An 18,409-nucleotide genomic window follows, 5' to 3' on the forward strand; every position below is an offset into this window, starting at 1 on the left:
CAGATTATGTGCATTACAAATACCAAACTAGAGGAATGTGTTCAAAGAAATAATGTGTGCACTTCATAACATAACGTTTTGACAAGGGAGAAACTGAAAAAATGGACGACGCTTCCACAGTTTATGGACACCTTAAGAGTGCCATCTCCTGGTGGAGAATCTTGCTTTTCAAGAATTCAGAATCAAGTCGCCATAACCCTAGATTTACAACACTAGTTTAAAATAATAATAAAATCAAGCCATCAAAGTCAACTTCTCCAAATATTGTGAAGACGCGTTTTATTTACAGAAAATTCAGGAATCTATTCCTCTATACATTTTAGCAAGGAAAAACTTTTCAGCAGATTCTTTTCTGCAGGCTTTTGGTTTAATAGTCCGGATTTCACGGAAGACAGCTGACAGTTTATCATGAAGCTTCTGTGTGAGAGCCCCATCCCAGTATTTACAAATCAGAGAGCCTCCAGGATGCAAAACCTTCTTGGCCAAATCAATCAATGATGCACACATGGAGACAAGTTGCTCGTGGTCCATCTCTTTAAAACCACTGGCATTGGGTGCCATGTCACTCAGGATGACATGAGCCTGACCACCTGGGAGGAGCTCAAGTAGCTTAGCATGTGTGCTGGGGTCAGTAATGTCATGGTTGGACAGAAAGTGGGCTCCGTCCAGAGGTGACACACGGAGTAGGTCAACACCAAACACAGTGCCACGGGGTAATTCTTGATCTGAAATAAAGTGAATGAAAATCGATCAGTGGCAAACATATTTTTGAAAACATGATCTTGCCGACCAGTGCGAAAATATTTCTCACCAGCGGCATCTCCTTGTAAAATACAATAGGCTATTTCCCAATTAACGATGCCACTGTTAGCTGTCATGAAAGGGCATGTAACACAATCAATGGACAATAATTTCACTCACTAGCCCCAGCAGAATTGACCCTTTGAACTGCTATCTGGCTCCAGGCGCCTGGTGCAGCACCACAATCTATGACATTTAGTCCAGGTTTTAATATTTTAAATTTGTCATCGATCTCCAAGAGCTTGAAAGCGCTCCTACACCGGTAGTTGTGCACATGGGCTGCTTTGACAAAAGGATCCTTGAGCTGCCGAACTATCCAACGTTGTTCAGAGGTACTCTTGCCTTTCAGATTATGTGGTGTGTTTTTTAAGATATTTACAGTGGTATGTAAATACGACTTTTGAAGATGAGAGTACCACATCACGATGTTGTGATAACTTCTACCACAATAATTCGCTTCCGCTCCCTCGGAGTCCACGTCCTCCAAAAAAACAACGTTCCGCCTGTAACTGAGGTGCAAATCCCATTGTACTTAAACACTTTAAATTGTATGTATATATTTCCATCAACTTTATTGCTAAAGCTCAACCTTTGAAACAGTGGCTATTATACTGAAACGTAACTGTAGAGAATTTTATCATCCAGTTTTGTATGAGTTCAGAGTCGAGCATATTAGAAAGTAACACATTGGTGGTAGGTTTCTGCAAACTGTAAAGAATGCGGACAGGGCAAATCACATCTAATCTTAAGTACGTCTCCAATCGTTTTGTTTGTTAAGTCTACTGTTAGCTTTACGTCTTCGCATGGAAACATCACATGCTCGACCGGGAACGCGGGAGACGGGAGTAATTATGTAGTTTCATTCCAAATGAGTGTTTGGAACACTATGAAACACAAATCAATTTTCAAATGCAAGCTATGCAATTCATAATTTGCTGTGTAGTCTAGTGTACATAATCTCGTATGTTACATGGTAATGCTTACCACTTTTTAGGTGGTGAAATGTTTACCTCCAAGCTGCTGACTCTGGTGATGGTGGTACAACCTGGAAGGGTGCTGCTTGGTATGAAGAAAAGAGGTTTTGGAGAAGGGAAATGGAACGGTTTTGGAGGCAAAGTTCAGTCTGGAGAAACCATTGAAGAGGCTGCCAGGAGGTGAGTGGAGTAGATGTCACTTGGATAATAGATTATCTGAATACTGTATTTTAACTGTTCTGCTTTACTCTTGTTGACAGAGAACTGCTGGAGGAAAGTGGCCTCACTGTGGATGTGCTGGAAAAGATTGGCAATATCAAATTTGAATTCATTGGAGAAACGGAGTTGCTTGATGTCCATGTTTTCAGGACTGACACTTACAATGGAGAACCGACCGAGTCAGATGGTAAGGATTGATATAGCATTTCTTTCTTTTAGAAGTTGTGCTTGATGTATTGTTAGCTAGACCATGTTAACTATGTATTGTTTTTTCTTTGTAGAGATGAGGCCTCAATGGTTTGACTTTGACAAAATACCTTTCTCTAAAATGTGGGCTGATGATATTATGTGGTTTCCGCTGATGCTGCAAAAGAAGAAATTCTTGGGGTATTTCAAATTCCAGGGTCATGACATTATCATCGACCACAAGCTAGAGGAAGTGGAGAACATATAGAGACAGTCATTTATGTTAGGTCAAACAGATGTTCTTTCTGAAGTACACCCTATATTCTTTTGCAGTGTAGCCACTGTAGTTTGGTCATGTTATGAAGTTCGGTGCCATTTGAGCAATCTTTTTATAATAATCTAAAAATGAATCCTGTACAATGTGTAACAGTAAAACTGTAAAACAACTGTACAACAATAACTCATGTGTCAATTAAAATATGTTCAGCAGTTGTCAACAGTCTGCAATACTTTTATGAAACACTCAATTGAACAGCCTCTTAGTTCTGTCATTATTTTACTGTAACTAATGAAAGTATCAGATTGTGATGTTTACATTTACATTTATTTATTTAGCAGACGCTTTTATCTAAAGCCACTGACAAGAAAGCTTTACAAAAAGTGCATAGGTCAATGATGTTTATTGTTGAAGAAATAGTCATCTTTTCTTGATTTCATTTTGTTTTAATATAGAATCCAAAATAACTGTATATATTATGAATATTATACACATCTTAAAAAAAACCTCTTTGCTAGTTTTCTTTATATTACATACCTACAGGTAAACACTGGAGATTTAAGAGATAATCATTGCAAAACACCATAACATTGTCTACCTGATAAATAACTACACTTAATTTGATCCAAACTTAAGACTTCTTACACTAATGACGGTTTCAGATTACTACATTGTGCGTCTTTGGTGTGTTAATCAATGCTTGATAGTGTAAATACAGCCATAAATCATTAAAAAAAACAAGCTCATTAGTTACATTCCTGTAGTTAGTCTTGTGTTCGAGGTGCAAGCATGGAGTTGAGATCACAACATATGAAATAATTCAGTTCAGTTTCAACCAGGAATTTGAAGATTATTCTAATTGTTTAGGTTATACATGACAGACAACGCCATTTACAAAAGCAGGCAATCCCTAATGTGAAGACACAATTAACAGACGGTCAGCATTATGTAGTGCAGAACACTTATACTCAAGAAAGAAAATGATCTATAGACAAGAGCAAGATCTTATTGTTGCATGTGTATCAAAAATATAAAGGTTTAGATATATTTGAGAAATTCTTGTAAATTTCAGAAACCGCATGCCCTGTTATGATTCAATAGGATTTATCTTATAACAAAATTATATCATACAGCTTTATCTATAAGAAAAATAAAACACTGTCAATATGAATATCTTCAATTAGCTCAATTACTTGAATTTACAAGTAGCCTACATTTACCTTTATCTTCTTGTTTTAACACTTTAGTTTACAAAATTATGTTAAAAAAAAACTGTTCATTACAAATTACCTCATTTAACAGTGAGCTATTACAAAGTAATAAGATACAGTAACAAAATACAGGTATCATTTAAACAGACAAAACCAGCTTTCTTGTGGATTTATCAACCACAATATTGAATACTTTTACAAAAGTCAAAAGATCAAAGCACGTTCATGTGCTGTCAAGTGCCCCTAGAAGCCATCTTCTTTACATTTAGTGTGGTGACAGGCCATTTAATGGAACGCCAGTGATGATGCAAGAACAGTTTCATAAGGCACAATATGCTACAAAAACTGTTAAATAGCAGTTACTTGAGAGCTTTAACAACTGTATGTGTAGATAGCCAAAGCAAAAAGGATATCTTCATTATCAACTACTTCAAGAAATGTTTTGGAGTACTAGTATTATAACTCTACTGGGGTGTTAGAGAAAGACATTGAATTCCATTATTTGCTCCAAAAAGACATCCAAGCTTTGGCTGGAGATCATTCCACACCTCACCCATCTACACACAAAAAAAACATATAAAGAAAAAGTTATTTATACACAGACATAATGTTTAAACACATACTCAAAGGACATTATGGGCAGTACGATGTTAAGATATTGAGCGAGGGCACAGTCTCACCTCTTTGTGTCCTTGGACCTGGGAGTTCACAAAAGCCCCCAGGATATGCGACGTGATGGGCAGGTATGTGAAGATAAGCTGGGTCTCTTGATGAAGGCAGAATAGGGAGAAGTAGTTGCGAAGCTCCATGGTCTGAATGGCATTCTCTTGCTGTTCATGGTAGATCCAGATTACTTATATAAATCAACCACTCTCAAAGACATCCTATCATATTTTGGTTTATTCCAAGATATTGGTCATGGGGAATGCTCTCTCTTCACAACGTCACAGAGGATACAGTCTGACAAGTTACATGCAGTATATGACCTGGTATAGATTTATTGAGGGAGGAAAATGCCATTTGAAAGAAAATAAACTAAGAGCAAAGCTCCCTAATTGTGAGGATAATGTGTACCTGTACAATACGTGACTCAAGCTGCTCCACAGACACTTGCTCCTTGGGCTGCACTGTGGCACTCATCATCTGCCTCTTCATCACACTGTACTTCTGCAGGGCTCTCTGGTGCTCATGCAGCACTCCCTTCTCATGGCGCTCGCACAGGTCCTAAGGGAAGCAACACCGAGGCTTTCAAATCCACTGTACATAGCTGTGTATCACATAGCCTTCTGTGGTAAACAAGATTGACCACTTTTCACTTGATTTACAAACTCACTCTGTATGATTGCAGTAGATCCAAAAACAGATTGAGTTTTTCCACCACATCATCCTCTTCTCTTCTCCCCTAAAGGAAATAAAAAGGACCGTTTTACAAAACCAATCATAGATCAAGCGTGGCCCAGTTCAGGGATGTGGTCCTCACCTGTTGAGCAGCTTTGTCAGCGAGCAGAGCAAACTCCACAGACAGGCCTTTCAGAGACTGACGCAGAGTACCCCAGGTGCTTTGGGAGGAAGCCATGGAAGGGATGGGTGAACCGTCTGAGCCCAATGTGCTGCAACAAAAGCCCATGATTGAAAAAGCTAAATGAACTGAAAATGGCAATCTCAAAAGGGTGCATAAATGCACAGACTACCAAAACTGGTTATACAACAGGAGTGGTGGGTGTTTAAGAGGAGCGGATCTGTTTTCGTGCAACACAGTTTACGGTGAACCAAACAAAGCTGTGGTACAGTACCTGAGCTCTCTGCCAAACATGAGCAGGTCTGTTGCGTTCTCTTTGGAGCGCTCAGCCATTCTCTCTGCCCTGTCACGGAGCTTGACGAAGCTGTTGTGAATGTTTCTGATCAACTCTCTGCTTGCTGAAAACTGGGCCTGAATATCCGCGGGGAGATACTCCTGCAGCACAGATGTCATCGAACCACTCAGCCAGGAGATCCATTACTGGCACTAGCTACACATTGTATTCATTGTTGTTGCAGAACACTCTGTAAGCATATGTTATGTCATATTGTGTCAAACCTTTGCCTGGGTTGAAATTCTATTTGTCATGAATTCATCGCCCATTTTCTTGGAAGCGTCACGTAGTTTCGATTGAACCTCCTGTGGGAAGAGGGAGAAGTTTGACGCAACTAAGTACCATCACACTACCTAGCAGAGACTTCCATGGCCCAAGTCCTACTGTAGAACCAGGCAAAGGGAAGAAAAGCGGGCACATACCGAGCCATTGAAGGTGAGGAAGGTCTTCACCAGCTCGTCCTCAGAGAAGAAGGGGTGTCGGGCCACCAGGTTAATAAAGCGGCATAGAGCACGCCGCCTTCCCTCAATGAACTCGCGCTCAGACATGGAGTTCAGGACTGTGGACGAAAGGTCAAAAGGTAAAGCTTTAAACACACCATTAAATGGCATTATTTGGACGGCTTCACAGGAAAAGAGATGTTAGCATTTTAGACTGCTGCATTGCCAACTACAACTGGGCTATGCCAAAGAACGTAGAGTGTCATTGCAAGTAACAAACCAAGCAGATGCCCCATCTTCAATAGGAAGTGGATAATCAGTAAGTCAAAAGGTCCTACCTCCTTTGAGCATTCTTTTAGGTGGAAGTGCAGGCACCATTCTGTAGGCAAACCTCTGAAGCAGAAGCTCATGGAAGACATCGAAATCACTGTATCGTCGGTAAACTGATATCTTGAAACGCTACGTATAAGAAACAACAGACGTAAAATATATATAACTCAAATGTATACACTTTTGGTTGGAAAGCCAACTGAAATATACACAATGGGTATGTGTTGCTTTGCTTCAAGTTGATTGTGAACGCTCACTGCACAGAAACAACACAGCTTCTGTTCCCGTGAGGGTTCCTGTGTAATCAATGTAATGGTTGTATACTTTCACTCTGGGACTTTCTATGATAAGTATTGCAACCCATTACAACCCTCGGAAATGGGATTGATAAAATATGTCTATCTCATGGATTTGAGCTTACCATAAAAATAAAAAAACAAATCAACACACTTACATAATCTAATACACACATGATGGTCTCACGCATATCAGTGGGAGTTTCTTCTTACCTGGCTGGTGATCTGGTACTCCACATGTTTAAGAAATAGACCCTTCTTCTCAGGGATGAGCTCCACCTGTACACTGTCTGTGGCCAGCAGCTTGCTCAGGGTCTGGGACACCGTGAGAGGGTTCTCCTGAACTGGCTGCATCCTCAACGTCTGCAAGTCTTTCGGCTCTCCAAGCTGGGGCTTTGGCAGCTCTGTGAAGTACAACGTGATATTAAGGTAGATAACAGGGAGTCAGGTGGCTGAGCGGTTAGGGAATCGGGCTAGTAATCAGAAGGTTGCCGGTTCGATACTTGGCTGTACAAAATGACGGTGTGTTCTTGGGCAAGGCACTTCACCCTACTTGCCTCAGGGGAAATGTCCCTGTACTTACTGTAAGTTGCTCTGGATAAGAGCGTCTACTAAATGTAAATGTATAACACATAAGATGAATATAATTTTTATTTAAAGCAGTGATTGTTACGGCAATCAACAGTTATCTTACAATCAATGCTTTTCGCCTGATACTGTTTTTATTTTTATTGTTGGCAATAAATGCAAGTGCCCATATAAAATGATAACTGATTGCTGTACATGGGATCCTTTTCAGTCCAAACCTGACAAAAGGGGAAACCATCTTGAAATGTGACATCAGTTCAAATCTGTACAGTTAGCTGCCATATTGGCATCACCTGAAATAACACAAGGGCCTTAAATAATCATAGAGGTTTGGAACAGAGTCACGAGTCAGAGCTATATTCAGGGTAATGGCTACCTCCGTATCCTCAAGACTCCTCCTTTACTATTCTCTAACACAATAACAGAGGACCTTTGGGCCTAAACAGTGAAACATACCATGGGCTACCAACACACCGTAGGCTACCATTCTTCTCCCCACAAAACCATGCCAAAGAATGTGAAAAGTGTTTACGTATAATCTAGACACGCAAATGAACTTTCATCCAGAGAGAAGTGTGCTGCAGAAGTGCTGAGCCATGTCTTTTACAATAACATGTAGGCGGAGGTGGAATATTCCCGGAAGCAGCGCTCTGGGAATCGGGCCCAAAACATACAACACTCTTAGGTCTTGGGGTAAAATGTTTTAATAAAAGGCAGCAAAACTTTGTTTATGTCATTCCTCATTCAAGGCCAAATGTATTGAGTCATATTCATTGACATATTAGGCTACACTTTCTTAGTAGAATAGCATCTGAAATAAGAAACAAATCAAATCACAAGAAAGACCGTCTACTAAAAAGATGGCAGACTTGCAGTTTATAGAGGTCACAAGGTTTGCACTTCTCTCATCCTTATAGATGGTTAAACTACTCATTAAGCAACATGTTTATGACAGTGTGCAATTTTAAAACATTTTGGGTCTTACCTTGAATGCAATTCTCCAGGAGTTTCAGGCTAGGTTGCTTTCCTTGCTGAGCAAGAGCAATCAGTGCCAGAGCTTTATACAGGGACAACTTGTTTATGAATCCTTCAGTGTATTCAATACGTTCAGCAATCTAGAACCAACACAGAACATACATAACTTGATTTGTCAAAACAAGGTCTGAATTCAACCGTTTTCTACATTCAGTAAAAGGAATTCATGACAAATTCAGAACACAACCATGTGCACAGTCGTAATCCAGAGTTAGAGCAGAGTGAGTGGATGAAATTGAACCACAAATTCACAACTGAAATACATCTAAGAGTTTCAATTAATAATGTGCACCATACATGGTTTCCATAACAAGCATAGCTCTAACACCTGCTCTGTCTATCTAATCTAAGATGATAATTATGCCATAGAATTACTCTGAGGCTAAATGTGATCTGTAGTGCCAATTTCTAACACCTAACTCAATTCGTTACTAACATCCAGATAACTCCTAAAAAGGAACTTGATATTAAATGTCACTTGTTATTTCTTGTCAAATTATGCTTCTCCGTATTACAACAATTTCATGCAAGAACCTTGGCACAATGCAAGTTTGACAAGGTTCAGCTTCCTCCTTGGTTAGCTCTCTACCCACCTGGGCAAGCACAGCTTTGGGTAACTCTGTCCTGTTCAGCAACCGTTGGAACACCTCAGACTGCACTCGCTCGTCTGTTTTACAGCAAATAGCCTCATACACCTCCCTGTAGTATGGAGGGACTGATCCTGGGAGAGGATCAACACAGTCTGTTATGACAGTTACAAACCCATACAAGTGGTCTCCCTCAAAACGGCAAAAGTTTTACAAATAAAACCTTCTGTTCCTATGTAAATTAAGTGATATATCATGTGCACAGTATCAAAGCGTTACAATACTACTGAACTAAGTGAAGATGTGTTGGACGATTGTACATTAATTAGCCTACTCAAGGAACGCTATGCGAAGGGATCTTGTCCAATTATAACTTCACCTTAATATGATTGTCATGCATCACGGCAAGGGAAAAGGAGTATATTCTGAGAATATTTTGCCATGGCTGGCCCGTGAACATTTACAGATGATATACTAAGTGCATATTGGTCTCCACTGTCTTCATTTTCACTGGTGCCATGGTCAACTGGTAGGCTAAACGTTTGACAGGTGTGCATAATAGACTACAACATTAGTTAAATACACCAATTATGGTTATGTCAGGTTGAAACCACTGTTTTGCATCATTCAGCTCTAACAAAGTTATATTTGAACCAAGTTGAAGGGTTCCGTTCTCAAGACATTTGGATGAGAACGCGCTGTGCGTTTTCGATGCCCTGTCTCTAGTCTTAAGAAACCAAGATTATCTTGACAGCTTGACTATGTCAGAATACATGATGACCAAAATACATAACGCAAAAATATGTACAGGCATGTTATAAGCGTATATTTGGCATGCAAGTTACCTTCATTGATCTCGCCTGCCATAGTTCAGATTGTCATGTGAGCACGACAGCACCTCCATGTGATTTCCTGAAGAAAATGTAAAAAAAAAAAAAAAACGTGGAATTTCTTACCTCTTAAAGTAGCAGTGAGCATTTTACTTATTTGACAAACGTTATGTTTTGTGAAACAGTAGGCTACATACAAAACATTTGAGCAACTAATTATTTTTTTTGTTATTGAGGCCGAATAGTAGCTAGCCTACCATTCAACACTTAGTAACAAATTACAAAAATGTGCGCGCGTGTCTGTGTGTGTGCTTGACGAAGTAATAATGTGGTTATTACTTCTAAACATATATATGCTTTAAATGGGTTTGTTTTCACTTACTCTTCCTATATTTTGTATTCACCATAGTCTACTAACTTGGACAGGATTTATTCATTTTGTGTCTGAAATTGTGACTTCCAAAACTATACACCAGGGGGCAGTATTACACAACCGTGGCAGCAGAAGTGCTCAGGGCAGCCTCGGAGTGAGGAGGAGCCGAGTTTCTTGTGTTGTGGAGGATGTAAGAGACCGCTAGCTAGTTCATGGTGAGGTTCAGCGTCCTTGTCTCTCTACGGTCAGCTGGATTCTGATCTCTTATTCGGGTACTTTCATCAGAAATCAACACATTAACTCTAAAACTACACTGGCGAAGAAGCAGCCGTTTGCTAATTATGTGGATAAAATAAAAGAAGCTCCAGTGTGGAACAAGAAAAAGACTCGCGGATGGCTAGCTAGCCTGCTGGCTAACAGCCCAGGAGGAACTGCACAAGAACAGTACAAGGACATCATCAGTAGAACTCAGGAGAACGACACGCACAAGGCTTAAGGGCAATTTAGACATTCAAATAAAGTTACGGAAACGCAAAGGAATGGAAGATATTCGAGTAGATCTGTGAGTAGAGAAACAATACAGCGAGCAATAGCGAGTTGGTTGATGGGTTGGGAAGTCAGTTGTCATACGTCATCCGCCGAGCAATCGGAAGGCAGAAATGGATAGATATTGCTGCAAGGCACTTTGATATGTTGCCACCTACAATATGTATAATCTATAAACATCACATAAAATCAATTTCCAAAGGCAAGTGAAAATGGAAGTGGAACTTGGACTGTGCAAATAGCATAATCTTACCTGAGTTGAACATAGCAGTGCACATCTAATAGATAGTAGAGTAGATAGGTAGCTAGGTTGCTACTACTTTTGGTTCTTGTCCACTCTGTTTACAAGAACTTAAAGAATTGGACTCCCGACTATTCTACACTGGTTATTACTGTCAACGGCTTTCCAGACGCTTTCACAGACTGTTAAACATGGCAGCGGTGGTCAACTATTCCCCACCATGGTGGGTGAACCTGCTGCACAGACTGCCCCACTTTAACCTGCAATTCGAACAGACAAGCAGTGACTTTCGCCCCGAGGACTCAGCATATCAACAGGTATGTCGGACATTTGCACTGTTTCTTATAGTAGTTGAACAACTTTATATCGTGCACACTCATTTGTGAGACGGACCTACCACAGGTGAGTTTATAACTTGATGGGCTTTAGAGCAGAGTCCACCATTGTTTTGAACTTGGGTTACATCTATTTAAGTCTTGAGGATGCAAAACAGTTGGTATCGTGATAAACCTAAATCCTGCAGCATTTCTCAAACCAATGCCTGTGGGCTGCACAAAATGCATGCTGGTTCCTGCCAGTCTTTTATCATAGATGTTTTGTCCTAACAAAATGAAATGGCTGTTAGTGTACTAATAGGGCCCGAAGGAACAAGTCAACAGACTAGCTGAGAACAAAAGCAGAACCCAGAAATTAGCCATGGCCAACTTGAAGAAAAATACAGTATGTCTCTCGAGGAAATAGGTAGGCCTAATTCCTTGCTGGATTCTCTCACCAGAGGATAGCTGTGTGAATGGACACGATTTGGAACAGGTGGCCTGTAGCCACCAATATGGCTCTGACGGCTTGTGTTGACTATAAAATTGCCTGATTTGGATTAGGTTAACGTGGGAAGAAAAAAGGAAATCAACAGAATTACTCATTCATTGGCACAGGATAATCAGTCAGCATCAGACAGAAAAGAGAAAGAATATGCTGTGCTTTTTTCGGACAGACATTCTGTCTATCTTCCTCAGGCCTTCACATGACAAAGCCTGTTTTCATGGTCACAAGACCTTGGGGTCAATACCTTAACCTTTAAGTTGTGACCCCTACAGCAGTAACAAAGTATTTTCTATTGTCTTCAGCGTCAGGGAGACCTCATAAATTCCCCCTCAGCCTCACTTATTTTCACCTGTTATGTTTCATCAACTAGACTGTCTTAAGGTTCAGGCCATAGCAGCGGTAAGTTGCCACTGGAGAGACACTTGCATGAAAGCTCAGACTATTGGCTATCATCGGGCACTGCCATAGCCTGAAAGGGGTTAAGCCTGTTAGTGCGTAGTAGATGAGAGCAGGGCGCTCTGCACAGCTGAGGATGGGGGAGGGGTCCCCCCTGCCTTCTGTAGCTCGGCACAGGGTCAGAACGAAGAGGAGTTGTCAGCACATTTGGTGAAGGGTTTAGCTCAACCTTATGCTAAATCCAATGTGTCTTTGATGCTCTTATCCGTCTGAACTCTGCCCCATTTCTCTTTTTAACAGCCATCGCCCAAGTCTATTGGGATCGTTTGGGGTGTTTTGCAGGGTTTGAAGTTAAATTACTTTGACGGTGGGCAATTGAAAGGGGATGAATTTACCAGTTTGGCTCTTGCTATTTAGGTGTCAGGACGTTTCCTTCCGTTCAGACTTTTATCACCACATCAAACTACAATTTGATCAAGCTAGGCCAGGGCCCAGAATGTGTATATAATTATTCTGAATATGCTTTGGAAGAACTTGGAATCATCCAAATACCATACAACCTAATGAGATGGCTGATAACACTTCTGGTCCCCCATTAAGATACAAGGTTCAAGGACTAACGTCAGGCATCTTGAATAATTGACAAGCCCCTGGCTCCCATGTGATTCACATGAGGAGAGCTGCATTTTTGGGGGGTGTCAGCTTGGCTGCTCTGGGTGATGAGAGAAGACAAGTACCCCTCATCTCTTGTGTGGTGGTCAGAGTGAAGCAGGAGAGATTCCTGTTGCAGAGCACCATTTTCAACTGACGCCTTAATTAGGGCTACTTTAGTGTCAAGTAAAGACATGCTTTGGCGTTTAGTGGAAAGAGGAAGAGGAACTAGGTTAAGCTTATTTGTTCTGTTAAGTTTAAGAGCTGTAGCCTCACAGTGACACCAGAGGGATTGTTATTCCAGGAGAGATGAAACTGACTGATCCTTTCAGCAATGCTACTTTTTAACCCTTGTGTTATCTTCGGGTCATTCTGACCCATCAGTCATTGTGACCCACCATCGTATTGCGACAAATTTACCTCCTCCAAAAACAAAGTGAAGCATTTTCTTTTAACTGTCGGGCTGTCTCAGACCCCCCACATTGCAATGGTTAAAAGAAAATTATTTTGATTTGTTTTTGTATTGGGTAAAATTGGGTAAACACAACGGTGATTCGTTATGAACCTTTGGGTCATGTGACCCGAAGGCAGCACAAGAAACCATTTCCATTTAGGCCTCTTTTGTCTAAAAGTAGCATATGACATGCCGAGCCCTCTGTATTCAGTTGACTGGACGGAGCATATTCAAGGCATGTTCAATGGCACATGTCACAGATTATAACTGGATGGTTTGCCTTGGATGAAGCTTTAGTCAGATTCGGTAATTCAGGTCAGGTGTTCCTCCAGGGCAGAGAACTATAGAATGTTCAATGGAGAACCCTCCATTCACCAAAGGCCTACCGCTTAGTTGATCTTTTACTGAGATGCTGCTGTGTTTAGAGAACCAGAGCTCTGGCATTTTCCTGTTTAATATACCAGTCTGGAAAACAAAAGAACCTGGATCAAAATCTGTAATTACAGTCAACTCCCCGCCCCACTTCCCCCAAAGGAGCACAAACGTGAGAGGGCTCTGTTTGACCTACATATTACCCTCTGTCCTGCTGGCTGGGCCAACTATGCAATATACTTGTGCTATATTTTGTTTGTGTGGATTTTTTAGGCCTACATGGAGCAGGTTAGTTTTCTCTTACAGTTGTCATGTTGGCGTTTCATTGCCCCCTGCTAGTTTATGTACCCTTAGTATAGTTAGTCCACATATTTAAATTTTAGGTATATGTTTATTGTATGCACCTTCCTGCCAAAGCAAATTCCTTGTCTGTGCAAACTTTCATGGCGAATAAATCCCTTTCTGATTCTGATTCTGATTCTGATTCTCACGGTTTACTGGGAAGATGCCTACATTGCATCTGGGCCCATGACATCTGCCTTTCAGCCAGGGCAGATTTATTTTCCATTATTCTGGCTAAATAGAGAAGACAAAAAATGCAGTCAGTTAAAAGTGTCTGAGGTTTGGGTAAATAGATCCTTCATTTCCCTTTATCTACAGCGCTTCTTAAACTGAGGCCTTTGTTCTCCTTCAGCAGTCCACAAGCGGAACGGAAGACTGCCACCCGGCATCTAATATTAGATCCTTATTTAACATTTGCCTGAAGGGAACTGGGCTGTCTTGCATTTTGGATAACAGTTTCCTTTTTTTCGTATTGCATAGGAGTAGAGGGGCTGTTGTTCAGGAACATTCTTCCCTTGCACTGGATGCATTCTCGTTGAGCCATCAGAGATCCCAAAGTTTTTGAATCATGCATCATGTCTGCCATGTTAATGCAAATCATGGGCAGTTTTATTACTTGAGATGATAATGTGTGATGCAAATGATCGTCTACATGGCGGATGGTGACTCATGTATTAAGTGGTGCCAACTCGCTTCAAATGGCCCACCCACACGCACTACAGAAGGTGCCCTGGTCTCAGAGCGCCATAGAGAGACTCTCCACTTCAGTTGGAAAAAATGTGTTCCTCGCACAAACCCTTGCATTCTAACCTTCTACGTAAAGAACCGCCGAGCCCTCTGCTCTGGCTTATTAGGCGAACACAATGCTCTCTCCACACCCCCTATGCCCACATTAAGCAGGTAAGACAGGCTTGGCACTCATTGAAAGGAAATGTCCCCTTCGAGTTTCGGGATTGCATTTGTTTTGAAAATGCTCGCAGGGAAACAGGAGTTCACTGGGTACGCACAAATGAGAATATTTGGCATCATGCTAAGCTTACGTCCACTTCAAGAAAGCATTAACTCGCTTGGGAGGAAGTGATTTTAACTTCATCCAAGGTTGCGGCCAGTCAATGACTATGGGACTTCAGAGATAGCCTTGTAGAGATTTGCCTGGGGATGTAAGGGAGATTAATGTGGTGACCGTCTTTGAACCTGGAGATTAAGTCACCACTTATCAGTCCCAGTGGTTCCACGCTGATACTTTGACCTGAGAGAAAGCTCAGTGGTTGAAGCTCATGGTTGACAGGAGGACACTCACAAAGTGGTTCTCTCAGCTATCAAAGGCTTGTCCTTGGTGAATTTAAACAGTCATGACACAGTATGGTTAGCACTAGCATAGATGCGCACCTTTGTCTGAAGAAACAGAGGTTATTAAACAGCGTGTTGAAACGATATGTTGTTTGGTCCTGCACACCGCACAAGAGGTCAAGACATACCTATTCAATACTGCCTATAACCTCTAGCCTTTCCTGTCTTTCCCGGTTTATGTGTTTGATCCCACTCTTTATTTCTCATAGAGCATCCATCTGTTTAGGAAGTTTGAGGTCTCTTGCTGAAAGCTTCATGTCACTGTAACCTACAGTATCCTCCTTCTTCCCCCCCCCCAGTCCATCCTGCTCCTGGGAGGAGTGGCCCTTGCCTGCCTGGCCTTGGACCTGCTCTTCCTCCTCTTCTACTCCTTCTGGCTCTGCTGCAGGCGGAGGAAAAGCGAGGAGCAGCCCAACGCCGACTGCTGCTGCACGGCCTGGTGTGTCATCATCGCCACGCTGGTCTGCAGGTGAGTCCCCATGCACCCGGTCCCACCGGCAAACCAGTACCCCAGAAACACAGCTGGCAATGAGTGGACCGTCCCTTCATGGATTCTCTACGTAATGGCTATAAGCGACCCCACCACCACCCCCTCCCCATCCCACCACTCTAACCTCCCTGATTAGCTTTGCTTAATAGGCCTTCCTGGTGTGTGCCAGGGGGATCTTCACCCAGTGGGGTGCCGGGTTGGTCAGCAGGGCTCCTCAGAAATAGACGAGCACCACCCACAGTGTCACAGGTGACTGGCCGGCCGACAGACCTTGTTGTGCTCATCTGCCTGGGGGGGGGCGGGGAGGTTTATGAGCTGTTGACTCTGCTGCCGGCTGAGTTCTGAGGGGAGCGCTGTTAGAAACACAAACAGACTGACGCAGCCTGGTTCACTTCCTCTCCTTGGGGTGGCATATATTATGTGGTGATTCACAATATTACTGTTGGGTTTGAGGGGGTGGGGGAGGGGATGGGGGATACATAAAGAATCGCAGTGCCTCATTTTATTTTAACAATCTACAGTCATATTTGAGATGTTTGAAGGTCTAATATTTTGTAACTCTTTTTAATGTCTTCTTATTAGATTCTACGATAAAAAGGCTATACTTTGTTGTCGTTACGAAGCAGGGAGAGGCGAAGTGTAGCCTGTGGTGTGACAGTAACCAGTGGGCTGCACTGGAAACAGTCCGCAGCCTGAACGTAAGACGTACTGGAGTGAGATGGTAGTATTTTTAGAACTAATCTTCTCTAAACTTCATTGGAGCTGTCAGTTGGTGTTGCTGAAAGCAGCATCTTTTAATAACTCTTCCTGGTGTGGTATCTCTCAACTTCGAAATCTACTGCAAGAGGGACTAGACTGCTGTTCTACATCCTAAATGTATAGCCAAACATGAGGATACATGATGACCCTTCAGACTTATCAGTGACTTATTGAATAATGGATGATTAAATTCAGGTTAGTTAATTGCGCTGGGAGTGGGATTGATTTGTTTATGAAAGCCATAAAAGTGGAAGAGCTCTGTTATGACTGAGAGCTCATAGTACAAACGGGACATCCATTCTGTTTAGACAGTGAATTGATACCCAACGAAGTTGAACAGAAGATTGTTGCAAAGATGGTTGTGAAAATGTGAAATCATTTGTATGGTGAACATCTGTTTGTCAAATTAAGGAACATAACATGCCCATTTCAAAACATTTCCTCTCACTAAATTCAGGCATCGACACTTACTCAGTAATGATAAAAACACACCAAAAAAATGTGCTCCACGGTTGCAAAGAACACTTAAGAGAAACTGACGAACTACACATGCCCACACGACACACCACAACTGTGTGTGGCACAGACACACATTTCTCACCCAGTCTCCATGGAAACATGCCATCTCAAAGGCCAACCTGGGACACAGGAGCCTGGCACAGTCTCCTTCATCCATCCATCTCATCCCCCACCTGAGGGATGTCTTGCACTACCTGCAGCTCGTTCAAGTAACCCCGACATAGATATGACTTATTTGGTCCCCCTGAACTGTATTGATGGGCCTGAAGGAGCCTGATGGAGCTCTGGCTGTCTCCGCTGTCCCCGGTGAGTCATGATAAGAGCCTAGCACCGGCTGCCATCCAGATAACCCCCTGGAGTTCCTCTCCACCCCAGCCCTCCTGGAGGAATCCATCAACCCACGTTTACAAAGGAGAGACTGCCTCCCTCAAGGATCTCTCCTCCTCCCATGTGTGTTCGTAGGGAGTGTTGATGCTCACTGCTCTCCTCTCATCGACGATGAGAGAATCTCTCCCTAGGGAAGGCGGGCTGACCATTTCAACAAGAGGGATATCATGAATTTACAATGACGTCTTTGTGCTAGGCTCTCTGGGTTCTGTGAAATGTCCTGGGTGGGTTCTGGTGAGTGTCGGGAAGGCAGGGGTGAACTCAGTCTGCCATTTAATGACCGCTCCATAGGCTGTCATGGTAGCGGAGAGGGGTTCGTAACGGGGACCTGCGTTCTTATGAGACCTCGTCCGTCTAGTCTGCTGTCTTTAGTCATTCATCTAATCTGCCCCTGAACCAGTCATGCCATGCAGACCTGCTGTCACAAACGATAGCAGCTCATTCTCCGGCGAGGCGAGATCGTTCTCTCTGCCCCCCTTCGGCCCCGCTGTATTCTCTCTGCTGGAGTTCAGTAAACCTGAGCTTTGTTCCACATTCAGCTCCTGCCCAGCCCACCCAAACAAGTAAACACTTTTTAATCTTCTCAAGCTGTTTCCTCAGAGTGCTTCTACTTTTGAGATTACGCTTTCTTCGTCTGCGCAGCCCCTGGCAAGTATAGACAGACGGATACACTATATCTATACTATGTACTGTGTCTGCCAGCTATAGGATCTCTGCTTATTCTTGCTCTGCGACAGAGGAAGGACAAAGAGTAAATTGAAGATTCCCCCACCCCCATATTTTCATGTGTAATCCGGTCCGTCTGTGGACCATATGGTATAGAAATTAGGAGTCTGTATTTATTTGATTCTTACAGTGTCTTGAGTGCGATGTTAGGATGTTGGTATCAGTATCAGTACCATAATGTATGGCATGTGTTACATACAGCAGGAAAAGCCCAACAGCCTACGCACATTTCAACATCGTTTGTGTGCAACTTAAGGTGGTCTCTGAAATAAGAACCCCACAAAAAAAGCCTATCTGCACTGAACTGCAGTGTGTCTGTAATCCGTAGGGACTGAACTCTCATGTTAGAAGCCT

General features: G+C 42.3%; 4 protein-coding genes across 5 annotated transcripts in view; 2 read left to right on the forward strand and 2 right to left on the reverse strand.

Moving 5' to 3' along the window:
* Positions 1 to 253: 253 nt before the first annotated feature.
* mrm2 (mitochondrial rRNA methyltransferase 2) lies at positions 254 to 1,231 on the reverse strand. The gene is made up of 2 exons (XM_067233286.1): positions 922 to 1,231; positions 254 to 725 (listed from the first exon to the last, which is right to left on the reverse strand). The coding sequence occupies exons 1-2, from the start codon at positions 1,220 to 1,222 to the stop codon at positions 295 to 297; spliced, it is 732 nt and encodes a 243-aa protein (XP_067089387.1). The 5' UTR covers positions 1,223 to 1,231; the 3' UTR covers positions 254 to 294.
* A 303-nt stretch (positions 1,232 to 1,534) lies between these two features.
* Positions 1,535 to 2,677, forward strand: nudt1 (nudix (nucleoside diphosphate linked moiety X)-type motif 1). Of its 2 annotated transcripts, XM_067233370.1 has the most exons (4): positions 1,535 to 1,646; positions 1,796 to 1,955; positions 2,036 to 2,181; positions 2,276 to 2,677. In XM_067233370.1, the coding sequence occupies exons 2-4, from the start codon at positions 1,804 to 1,806 to the stop codon at positions 2,446 to 2,448; spliced, it is 471 nt and encodes a 156-aa protein (XP_067089471.1). In that variant the 5' UTR covers positions 1,535 to 1,646; positions 1,796 to 1,803; the 3' UTR covers positions 2,449 to 2,677. The 2 variants fall into 2 exon arrangements, with proteins under 2 accessions (XP_067089471.1, XP_067089470.1); XM_067233369.1 differs by lacking the exon at positions 1,535 to 1,646 and having other exon boundaries at positions 1,665 to 1,955.
* Positions 2,678 to 2,865: 188 nt separating this feature from the next.
* On the reverse strand, positions 2,866 to 9,664 carry snx8a (sorting nexin 8a). Its single transcript, XM_067232832.1, has 13 exons — positions 9,643 to 9,664; positions 8,804 to 8,931; positions 8,161 to 8,290; positions 6,801 to 6,991; positions 6,300 to 6,420; positions 5,944 to 6,080; positions 5,746 to 5,826; positions 5,462 to 5,622; positions 5,149 to 5,278; positions 5,002 to 5,070; positions 4,743 to 4,892; positions 4,349 to 4,498; positions 2,866 to 4,225 (listed from the first exon to the last, which is right to left on the reverse strand). The coding sequence occupies exons 1-13, from the start codon at positions 9,662 to 9,664 to the stop codon at positions 4,133 to 4,135; spliced, it is 1,563 nt and encodes a 520-aa protein (XP_067088933.1). The 3' UTR covers positions 2,866 to 4,132.
* Positions 9,665 to 10,245: 581 nt separating this feature from the next.
* ttyh3a (tweety family member 3a) overlaps positions 10,246 to 18,409 on the forward strand; it is a 29,084-nt gene continuing 20,920 nt past the window's right edge. The window contains exons 1-2 of the mRNA XM_067232833.1: positions 10,246 to 11,104; positions 15,474 to 15,643. Of these exons, the coding sequence (XP_067088934.1) occupies positions 10,979 to 11,104; positions 15,474 to 15,643 (296 nt within the window). The 5' untranslated portion in view covers positions 10,246 to 10,978. The remainder of the gene's footprint in view (positions 11,105 to 15,473; positions 15,644 to 18,409) is intronic.

This window comes from Osmerus mordax, chromosome 3 (genome assembly GCF_038355195.1).
Source record: "Osmerus mordax isolate fOsmMor3 chromosome 3, fOsmMor3.pri, whole genome shotgun sequence".
Taxonomy (NCBI): Eukaryota; Metazoa; Chordata; class Actinopteri; order Osmeriformes; family Osmeridae; genus Osmerus; species Osmerus mordax.